General features: G+C 40.5%; 1 protein-coding gene across 2 annotated transcripts in view; it reads right to left on the bottom strand.

Moving 5' to 3' along the window:
- Positions 1-11,283, bottom strand: part of CHRM2 (cholinergic receptor muscarinic 2) — a 99,415-nt gene continuing 88,132 nt past the window's right edge. The window contains exons 1-3 of one of the 2 annotated variants that reach the window (XM_085324039.1): positions 9,759-9,832; positions 8,872-8,979; positions 1-3,877 (exon numbers count right to left, since the gene is read on the bottom strand). In XM_085324039.1, the coding sequence (XP_085180165.1) occupies positions 2,438-3,838 (1,401 nt within the window). In that variant the 5' untranslated portion in view covers positions 3,839-3,877; positions 8,872-8,979; positions 9,759-9,832 and the 3' untranslated portion in view covers positions 1-2,437. Of the gene's footprint in view, positions 3,878-8,871; positions 8,980-9,758; positions 9,833-11,283 lie in introns of those variants that run through there. The other variant, XM_085324038.1, reaches the window with a different exon arrangement.

Here is an 11,283-nt window from a genome sequence, read left to right as displayed (position 1 = left end):
TTTTAACTACAAATGACTTCAGTGCTCACAGAAGATGCCAGTCAGATTGACACATCTGCAGATCGTTGCCTTCTCTTTAGAAAACAAAGGTAGGGATGACCTGAGACAGTACAAGTCATCTGCCATGGGGCTGTCAGCATGGCAGATCCTACTGTACCCGGGCTACCGCAAAGGGTAAGGCTGCTTCAGTTTTAGCCCCTTTCTGGAAATAATTAATAAGGAGAAAGAAAAGGGGAAGGCAAGATGTGCTCACTGCATTTTTTTCCCCAGTCCATGAATTACCTGTACAGCTTTGCTCAGGTGTTGTGGGACATGACAACTGCCAGCCTGGAAGCTGTAAGGTGGAAATGCAGCTGGGATCCTTTCACCAGCCAGGGTGTGAAACGGCTGAGGAGAGGCTCCAAGGGGTGAGTGGATGACAGGGGGCTGCAGGAAGCAGAGCAGAGAGCAGGTGTAATTGCATCCTATAGCTTGGACTTCTTAACCTGTGTACATGTCCTTAGCTGTTAGAGGAATTCACAATTTACGAAAAAGTGCTAGCTTTAAAGGTCAGAGTAAAGCATTTGTACACCTGCTGGAAAACTGAAGTTAAAAGGTGACTTATAAGAACATACAAACCATTCTTTCCCACTTTGGGAAGCTGTACCACTGCTGAAAGAAAGGAGCATCTGGGTTTCTCTCAGAAAACTTTTCTAAAGAAATAAGATTTAGAAAATGAACGTATTTCATTTTATCTTTGATTTTTAGCTGCATTTTCAGCACTTTAAGAGACTAAATGACATAGAAATGATCATACAAGTCTTTCCTTTGAGCTGTCAAGATATGCCTAGGGAATGTAGTTTTTAAAGAAATGCCGCACTTAGTTTTACAAACCTTATCATTGAGTAATTCTTCCTTACAAGCAGGAAGATGAAACTTGTGATAGYAAATACGCTTCAAGGGGAGTGAGGATTGCAAAATTAGATCCTTGGCTGCATGGAGACATTTAGATATATTAGAATGAAATCACTAGAGGTGTTAAATCAGGCCATGCATATTAAGACATATTAATCCCAGGTTTAATGTGGCCTTAATTTATTGTAGGTTAATCCTCCTCATTTTCCCTTTCTGCCAGGACTCTGTACCTTGAAAMGTGAAAATTGTCATATCACCAAAGTGCTTTGACATTCAGTTCCAATAAGCTCCTAGAAAGGTAAAACTTGCATATGAAAGGTTAATTTCTCCATAATCCCAAAGGCTGCTATTTTTAAGTGCATTTTGGAAGACTYTAATATGGTGGTATGAAATAACAGGATGATTTGGTGTTCCATTTGGCTTTCACTCCAGAAGACAGTCTCTTCGGAGACTTGATGCAGCAAGCTACTTTTTGGATAACAAAATCCATGGATGTACCTTCATTAGCGCCTGGAAGTTAGAGTTACTAAGTAGGAGGTAACTGGAATATGCAGGATGCACAGATGACAGCTGTTTTCAGTAATTTGGTACGCTTTGTCCAATCCACACAGTGCTCAGTTGTGCTACAGTGAATATTGAATACTAAAATAGTAAATTCTTCACTAGGCAGAAAGAATCTGAATTTGAGCTGGTRCAGAGTAGTGAATAATATCTGGAACTTAACTCCCACCAGCTCCCATCCAGGCTATTTCAGTATCTGGTTTTGTATCTGTCTCAAAGGCTTTGGCCTACATGGATGCTGAAACAGTCTTAGAGTGTAGCAATCTGGAAATGACGGCTTTTTTCCTTTTATCCTGACTTGGTTAAGAGATCATGAGACAGAGTTCCCTAGATAGCGAGAACTGGCAGATTTTGAATAATAAACAGACTGGCAATGGTTACATGTTGGGTAGGAAATACACTTTCAGAATTGATTCAGTTTTGGAAATGAGAGTGTCATAAATGTCRTAAAATAATTATCACCATCATTTGCCCAACATTAAGGTTCTTACATGAGAGTGACAAATTAATTTAGTCAGCTTTGAGCTTTKGAAACCTTCTACATAATTCATTTGGACTGTCCAAAGTCCTTCTAAACCCCGATGACCCTTCCACACTRTTATTGTTAAAATTCCTTTACACGTCCCTCCCCATCCCCCCAGATGGAAACATATTAAGTAGACGTAGGAAAAAATAGTTATAGACTCTAAAGCCCTTCTGCAGAATATTCTCAGAAAGCAAGGAAGTGTGCCTCCAGTCCACATACTTGAATAACTCCTCATATCATCCCCACGTCCTCCAGATTTATTGACAATAATTTAAAAATGATTTAAAGAGTAGTTCTCAGGGATGGAGCTGAAGCCCCATGTCAGTATTTCCACCAACATCCTGGAYTGCACATTCCTTAGTGGAGCATAAAGTGCTACAGCATTGTTTTTTTTTTTTATTCAGCTTGGAACTTCTTCACCCTTTCWGTTATTAATTATTATTATTATTATTACTTTTACCTTGTAGCTCCTATATTCTTGTAATGACACATAAGAAGATGCTTAAAGGTCTTCTTGAAAGTAGCATTGCAGAGAGCATAACAAGCAGGGTTGATGGTACTGTTGATGTAACAGAGCCAGTAACCTATAGTCCATACGGTACCAGGAATGCAGGATGTGCAGAAGCTGTTGATGAGCACCATCACATTGTATGGGGTCCAGGTGATGATGAAGGCCAGGAGAATGGCCAAAATAGTCCTTGTCACTTTTTTTTCTCTAGAAGGAGGCAATTTCTTTTTGGCTGGCTGCTTTGTCATCTTGACAATCTTCCGGGCTACACTGTTTTGCTTCTCYTCCCCGTTAGTGCCTACAATCTCCACAGTTGTGTTGGTGGATGCACAGCAGTCACCCTTTTGTGACTTGGTGACTATTCTGATGCATGTCAGCTTGGAGTTTTCCACTCTGAGATGGTCCTGGGAGGCAGAAGCCTGGCYGGCCTCTTTGGCAGCTTCATCCTCTTTCATGTTGGAGGCGACAACACTGACAGAGGTGGAGTCATTGGAGCTCTCTTTCTCCTCCCCTTGAACACAGTTGTCTGTCACAGACTCTCCAGTGGTTTTTCCATTCTGGATTTTGCTGTGCTCCAGCCCATCCCCACTGCCTGAGATGTTATTATTGTTTGGTTTCACTATTTTACCTTGGACAAGGCTGGGGGAAACTGTATCCTGGTTTTGGGCAGCTTCCTTTTTCCCTTTCTTTATCCGGCTCTTGCTGGCTCGAGAGATTTGCCAGTAAAGGACAGTCATGATGATAACAGGTAAATAGAAGGCTGCAATGGCAGTGCCAAAAGTGACAGCAGCATTGGAAAAAAACTGTATGTAGCAATCTCCATCTGGGACAGTCCTTCCCCCAACAATGAACTGCCAGAAGAGAATTGCAGGGGCCCACAGGATGAATGACAGCACCCAAGCAGCTGCAATCATCATGCCTGCCATCTTAGTGGTCCGCTTTACAGGGTAGGTCAGAGGCTTGGTAACACAGAAATATCTGTCAAAGCTGATAATGAGGAGGTTCATTACGGAGGCATTGCTGACCACGTAGTCAAGAGCCAGCCAGAGGTCGCACACCACAGGACCTAAGGGCCAGTAGCCTATCACAGTGTAAAGGGTRTATAGGTTCATGGAGAAGATGCCGATGATCAAGTCAGCGCATGCCAAGCTGAACAAGAAATAGTTGTTGACAGTCTGCAGATGCCTGTTGACTTTGATTGACACCATGACCAGGATGTTCCCGATTATGGTGACTAGACTGAGAGACCCTGCTACCAGGACGATGAAGACCACCTCAACAGTTTTATAGGGACTCTCCAGAGCCATCACATTTTCAGTGGAAGAGTTTATGTACGTTGAGTTATTCATTTCTGTGCTGCTAAGAAGATACCCAATTATCACTTAAGCCTGCAGAAGAAAGAAAACAAAATAATACTGTTAAGAAATTATTCTCTTTATATCTGACAATGGATTCCAGAAAAAAATATACAGAAAGAATTTAAAAGTAGCAGACTATGTGAAGAAGGACCATTCAACTCTGGCTAATTAAAACACCTTGCAACATATAATATTCCATTAGGAATAACATACCAATAGGATTTGACCAAACGTGTGACAGAGACACCAGACCTAGATTTTTAAATCTTAACATGCGTTTTTCTCTTTGTTCTATTATAAAATTTAGAATGACTTGAAAATTTTGGAAGTGGATCTGGATATTGATTCCCAMTCCTTGAGTGTACAAGTTCAGTTTGTTCATTTCAAACTCACTTCCCAAAAAAATGTCCAGCCCTGAGAATGTGTCATTACTGTAGCCTGAGGTGAAGATGTGATTTACGAGAAACTGGATAACAGAAGGTGACTTATCTTTCTTTCGTGTTACTACTGGGTACAGTAGTAGTACTTCTGTGAGGTTCATGGAACACATCTGTGTCATCTCTTCCTTGTTTTCTTATACTACAGTTGCTTTTTTGTCAGCATTTGCAAAGGTGCTGGCACTGCATCAAGCTGAAATTATGAGGCTACAGATAAAAAAAGTGTAGGTCTGTTGAAGTCAATAGAAATACAAGACTCACCTCACCTAAGCGCCTGGCTATCTAGTTAGATGTGTACATCTTTATTGTTGTTGTTGTTTTCATTTCTGAGTTAAGCGAGATTATTTAAAGTGTTTTTGTATGTTCTCTTGGCTATTTGTGCTTGGAAAAAGGGATTTTTTTTTTTTAATATGAAGAGGTCATCTCTCAACGTTCATTTGTTTTCAAATAATAACAGATTTAATCTATATAACATGAAAGTGTGACATAAGACATGAAACAGCAGGCAAATGGAAAGAAAGAAACAAATAAAAAACAGTTCTGTTCATACACAGCAATCCCCTTTCCACCCCATATAATCTATTGGCAGTACTCAGTAAATAGTAATTAAAAAACTAGCAATATATATTTGATGGAAGACCAAGAAAATAGCACATGCTTTTGCCTTGGGGATAAGTACTATCCTTCCGTGCATCCCCTGGCAATCAACAGAATGCATTGGAATTGTACAGCCAGTCTCTGAGCACTCATTATTTATGAGCCGTGCTCCAGGGATTACTGAGGCATGAAGGCCAGATGTGATGGAGAAGTTGGATCATTTCTAATTGGAATATCTCCCTTTTTCCTCCCACAAGACACTACTTCTTTAGGATAAATCTTCTAGAGGTACAGGTATGACTGAAAGAAAACAAGAATTCAGTTAGCTTATGTTTGGCTCCTCTATACTTTAAGGATTAAGAAATCCTTCTCCGGCCCCTACCACAAACCTGTTGATGCTTAGGCACGTACAGTCCATGTCACTTAAACAGAGCGATGCATTTTTGTTGTCATTTCATTGCTGCATATTTTCTTTCAGAAGCCAAAGGAGGAAGATGATGTCAAATGTGAGCACAATARCAAAAAAACCCCTGTGACCTCTAAGAAAAATAAGCAAGTCAATGTCTGTGGAAAAGTCAAAATGCTACACCAAAAATGCTACACCAAGGTACGGGCTCCCTATCTGAGGTAATTTTGTGTTCTTGCAATTTATACCCGAAGAAATATATCTGGCTGAAGATGGGGCTCATGCACTTGCCTTTGCTTTTAAAAACAGATGAGATTTGTTTGACAATTCTGTGGAGAACCAAGTGCATGGATAAACAGGCAAGCATAAGCCTGGACAGACATTTTTTCCTACTCTCTGTTCACAGGTACGTCCCCAGAAGCCACGTCATGAGGTTCAAGAGAGCAAAACTGTGAGGATAAGGAGTCTGATAATGCGGGAGAAATGCTTTAATTAAATATGTGCTTTGTACAGTATGAATAGGCTGATAATAATGTAACAGTACATATACTCTGTACAAAAAATAGACAAGAGAATAGCCTATATATCTTCAATCTATAGGACTGTCATTTCAGCAATTCATTGTGTGCTTTTTCACCTTACACCTGAGCAGCTGGCTATCCAGTTAGATGTRCAAGATATTAATTTTTTGGGACAAGCTAAGAACTTCTCCCAAGCAGAGTTGTTTATGAGCATTCTTGACAGAATGCATTTTTGATGAAAAGATGAAATAACTCAGAGATGTATTGATTTCAAAAAAGATTTCAGCTGAAAAGAGTTTGCGATCCAGGGCTCTCCAGCTACCTCTGGTGACAGAGAGTGAGAGAGGGAGCAAGACAAGCTGGGAAAGAGAGGGAAGAAGGTGAAAGAGAGGATGTGAGCTGAAAAAATTGTGCCTTTTGATCAGCAAACAGGTGTTTTTGCACACTTTCATTTTGCAAAATGTTCAGAGGTTTTGTTTTCATTTCACTGAAGATCTAAAATTARTTTTGAAACCTTGAAAGCTGACATGAATGGAATCACCATCTTCTAGCTAGCTTTATTCCAAAGCCTTTTCAGTAGATATTTTTACCTTCTTCCAGTATGGCTCATTGGTAATTCAGGAATAAATTCACTGGAGATAATTATTGATGGTGCAAGGAGCTGGGTGAGACCTAAAGGCTAATTTTATTTGTTAGGAATAGGATTTTACTGTGTTCTTTTGAACAGAACCAGTGCAAAGGAACCCCCTTCTCAATGATCTCTCTTTGCACTAAACTTCCCTGCCATGACTAAATTGGTAGTTCTGCCCTGCAAATCACATTCGCTGCTACTTTCTTAGGTACTGAAAAACATAGGGACAAATTCTGCCATCAATTACTCTGGTACAATCTTCCCTTGCTTGCATCAGTATGATTGTGAAGTGAAATATATTTGCGTGTGTGTGTGTGTGTGTGTGTGTTGATGAGAAGATACAGGGCTGAAGAAGCGGCTTGATTTCAAGCAATGTATTTCATCGGTGCTGACACTGCTGCATTTCATGCATAAAAGCAGCACAGTACACGTGCCTTCTAATCCAAGACTCTTTCAAACCTGCTGGACTGCTTTCTGCTCACTCCGATAGGATTTGAATCAGGCCCCATGTTGAGTTTTCTGTTTCTTACGGCCAGTTGCTCCCTCGGTACAAGACTACTTGTGGACTGCTTTTGTTTTTGTCCTGCTACCAGCCCATCTCTCCTGCTGGAGAAGCAGTTGTTATGGAAACAGATGTTCATCTGGCAGACCTAAGGGGCAGAGGCATTTTAAGGTGATATGACCTCCTGTTATGAGAAGGAACAGATCTTATTCTTGAACAAACAGAACTCTCCTCTGCAAACCCATGGGTATTTGTGCGAGTTGCCCAATATGGCACTTACTCCTGTGGGCTACCATAATTTATCCTTGTATACAAAGAGCATTCTTGCTAAACAGCGAATATCCAGAAAAGGCATGAAATCTCTCTTGTGATCTGAAAAGCAACTACATTCATTTTCTGAAATATGTTTTAAAATACATATGACCATGTTCTATGCAAACGCCATAATTACTACATGGAAAATGTCTGAGGTCATGAAATTCACATACAAAATAATTAATTTTTTGATAAGTAGATGGGAAACATTTCCAATGCAGTAGTTTCTGCTCTCTAAAGAATTACTTCACAGTGGAGAAAATCATTCCCATTCCCTCTTCTTACCAACGAAAAGTTTTGTGTGGGACCAGGGGATTCAGTGGGCCATTCCGCACATGCACCCTCAGTGCGGCCTGACCCCAGGTCTTTCCGCAGCAAACAATCTGTGACATGCAGAAGCAGGGATCCAGCGTGGGTTGCTGAACCGGGGCCCCGGCACCTCCCAAGCRAAACGCAGTCCAGCCTGGCATGGGCTGCCTTCCCAGGGCACGCTGGAGCCACAGGTCTTAGAAAAGAGCTGCGTCTGCCACTTTCCTTCATTTCCTTCCCCAGCAGTCACTAGGAACAGAGCAACTGAGATCTGCTGAGTGGGTTTGTTCCTGCAWACTGGTGTTTTGCTGTAAATGGGCACTGCAGGGCAAAATGATGCTTTTCAGGRCATTCGTCCTGTTCTTTTGTAGGTTCTGAAAGCACACGCAGGAACGCGAGGGCAAGGAGAGGGGACAAGGATTGGATATCACCCTTAGGATCATTACCCTTGAATGTACCATCCTTATGAAATACATCCTACGGATTGTGCTCCCCACCAGCCCTGAGAGTATCCCATGCCTTTGACGCAGGTGGATCTTGTAGCACTCATGGCGATTCTCCATTTAGAACATATCTCCAACATCTGCCACAAAACTGACTATGGAAATTCTGTGTGTATTGGAAAAATTGGCTAATACGCCATGCCTGTCAAAGTTTGTTAGAAAAATCTTTCTTTTGTATTGTGTATATTACCAAGTTAAATACGGTAAGAATTTAATGGTTTCTTTGAATCCTGTAAAACCATATAAAGGCCAAGAGATGAAAGAGGAAGCAAACAATCTATACCTGAAAGTTATATTCGTGATTTAAATAGGATTACCCAGGAACCTATCTGAATTGCTACTTTGAGTGCTTTTCAGTATGCAGCTCTCAGACAAAAGTAAAATATATTTTTATGACTTTTCTTCCTCTTTGATCCAGTTCCCCTCTAGTCCAGAACTATGTAAAGTGGATTTGATTTTTGCTAGTAGGAAGAATAGATTTTTGCATTTTTCCCAAACTAATTTTGCTACTGAAGTGCAGGAGTTTTTAGATTCTAAATTCATTCTTGGCATCATTTAAAAAAAAAAAAAAAAAAAAAAAAAAAAAAAAAAAAAAAAAAAAAAAAAGAGAGAGAGAGAGAGAGAGAGAGAGAAAGAGAGAGAAACAAAACTCCTAAGACCATGACAAATATACCAGGTATATTTATCAGAATTTGTCACAGACTTTAAGAGAGATGACAGATCTTTTCCGGGCTTTTTGTAAAAAATACATTTCAAAATATTCCCAAATATCAGAAGATTAAATTCTTCCCTGCATGGGTTACTTTTTGCAACTCATCTGAAACTAGAGACATATCTGCAAAGCGTCACTGCCTCTGTCTGATCCAGCCTTCTAATTTCCATGCCCTTTTGTTTCTCCCAATCAACATGTCCTACAAAAAAAAGATATTCCAGGGGCCTGTCTGGACCTCCTTTTTCCCATCTCCTCATGAAGAGTACTTAAGTGCGAAATAAATAATTTCTGCACATATTTTGAAGCAATCAGTGTCCTAGACCATTAACCAGAGCAAACTAATGCTGTGCCACTGACAACAACTGAAATAAAGCAAAAATGAAAATACTCTCCCAAAAGCAGCAGGGAACTAATACATGAGTAGGTAGCAGTGCYGGCACCGACATTACCGCCTCAGCGCTATTGTTAGGGCCTGAGGATTTGTTCTGCACTTAATTACATCTTGCTCACTGCTGTTCTAATAGTCTAAAGCTGGTTAATATAGCGCCTAGAGCCAATTGGTTTGCATTCAGAATCACACAAGGGAAAGTAAAGGCAGTATAGAAAAAATATAGTCTTCTAGTTTCAGAAAACAACCAAAAGGAAGTCATTGYTCCTCAAAGGTCTAAATAATTATGCATTTCTACCACATTGGTGCTGTTGTTATTATTATTATTGCTATTGTTATGCTGAGAGTCACCCACTGGCAATAGGACACTTACGCTGTTTTCTTTCTGTAAGTGCAGTTTGGCTGCAAGTATATCTTTGGTGCTAGCATTTTTCAAGACCTGTGTAATCAGTAAAGTACTTGCATTTTGCCTTTAGGCAGCTGACATCATTCCAAATTAAATTCTGCTTGCTACTGCATTGTGCAAACCTGAAAAATGTACTTAATATGCATGATTTTATCTGTCTAGATCCACAGAAAAGGATTTTTACCTCCTGGAAAAAAAGCAAGTGTCTTCCCTCACATGTCTCCTTATTCCTTGTAGAACTGTAGATGAAGAACCCTACAACCCAGACTAGTGAGCAAATAGCCAACTCTCATGGTCAAGATATCGTCAGGCTTTTTTTTGTGCTCTGGTGGAACCATCCTGGAGTATCCATGTACAGCRTGGTTGTTGTATGATTACAAGGAGCTGGTTAAAATGATCCACACCACTCTCTATGAATACTGCACGCAGCTCTGCGCACCTCAGCCTCTCAGAGGTACTTACACACTGGAGGGAACTTGCAGAATAGTGATGGAAAAGTTCACCATTGGCTTTCAAGCAATATAAAYGGTTCAGAGCAATTTAACTTTGGAAATCTGAAAAAAAAAAGCAGAAGGGTAGTTTTTCCTTTTTCAGGTAAGCTGCAGGGGTAGGAGACTGGAAATCTAGTTACTAAGATCAAAACACTTTTATAACCCAGAAATCGTTAAGAGAACAAAGTGATTTTTGGACTATGGAGTATGATAAGCAAAATGGAGCTGTTATTTAAGTAGGACAGAAGAGGCTTTTGCTGTCCTCCTCACGTCCTTGACATTGATTGGTTTCTGTGCCATTTCACCTGACATTTACAATAGCTGCAAAYGCAGGATCCAGCAGAATGAGGCTCCAACCTCAGTGCTTTCCAAATGGATGCCAGTCCTTCTCCTGTGTGCATCTCCAAGGAGCAAAAGAGAAAGAAAAAGAAATGAAAAGAAAGAACAGGGAAATAGGTATTAGCAGCATTATTAATATAATATACAGAGCTCCTTTAAATGATTGGTTAGGGAAGTGAAAGCTCTGGAGAGCTGCCAGAAATTATGTCAGCCGAGGACAGGACAGGTACTGTAAGAATCTAGCTGCCCATAATGATGGGCTGAGCAAAGAGCAGTGCAGTTGTGTTGGAATGATCCCATGACTAGTGGTTATTTTTAAATCTCATTCGTACAAAGAAATCTTATCCATGCACAGTCTGGTCCACAGCCCAGCACATATTGTCAATTAACTACAGTACTAGGGTTCCCCAGTAAAAGACAGTGTTCAAGAGTGTATCTGCAGCTGCAGCTACAGCTCTTTAACGACATAAATATAAAACGTAAGTAGTACGAGGCTGAAACTCAAAAATGACTCAGAGCTTTAGATGTGCAATGCTTGTTGAAACAAGTAGAGAACTATGCACTTTACAAAGTGGCTTAGAAATCTTAGATGTCTCAATACAGTAGATGAAATGATGTTTAGATCTCAGAAAACGTTATCTGTCTTTAGAACYGGGGTATGTTCAGTGAATGTAGTATCTGTAAAAGTACTGGCTGCAAGATTGGCCTCAGCAGTATCCTTGCAGTGAGGTGCAGAGAAGACTGCCTGTCTCCCTGTTCACTAACCAAAGGAGGAGAAAGAAAAAGACAAAGAAGAGCCTAAAGCGAGGAAAGATGCCAGAGTACGCGATGGCACTGCAGCCTGTCCCCGCAAYGGAAGCTGCGCAATAGCTCTGCTAG

This window comes from Rhea americana, unplaced genomic scaffold (genome assembly GCF_003343005.1).
Source record: "Rhea americana isolate MKP2758 unplaced genomic scaffold, rheAme1 scaffold_9, whole genome shotgun sequence".
Classification (NCBI taxonomy): domain Eukaryota; kingdom Metazoa; phylum Chordata; class Aves; order Rheiformes; family Rheidae; genus Rhea; species Rhea americana.
This window is presented reverse-complemented; position numbering and strand designations above follow the sequence as displayed.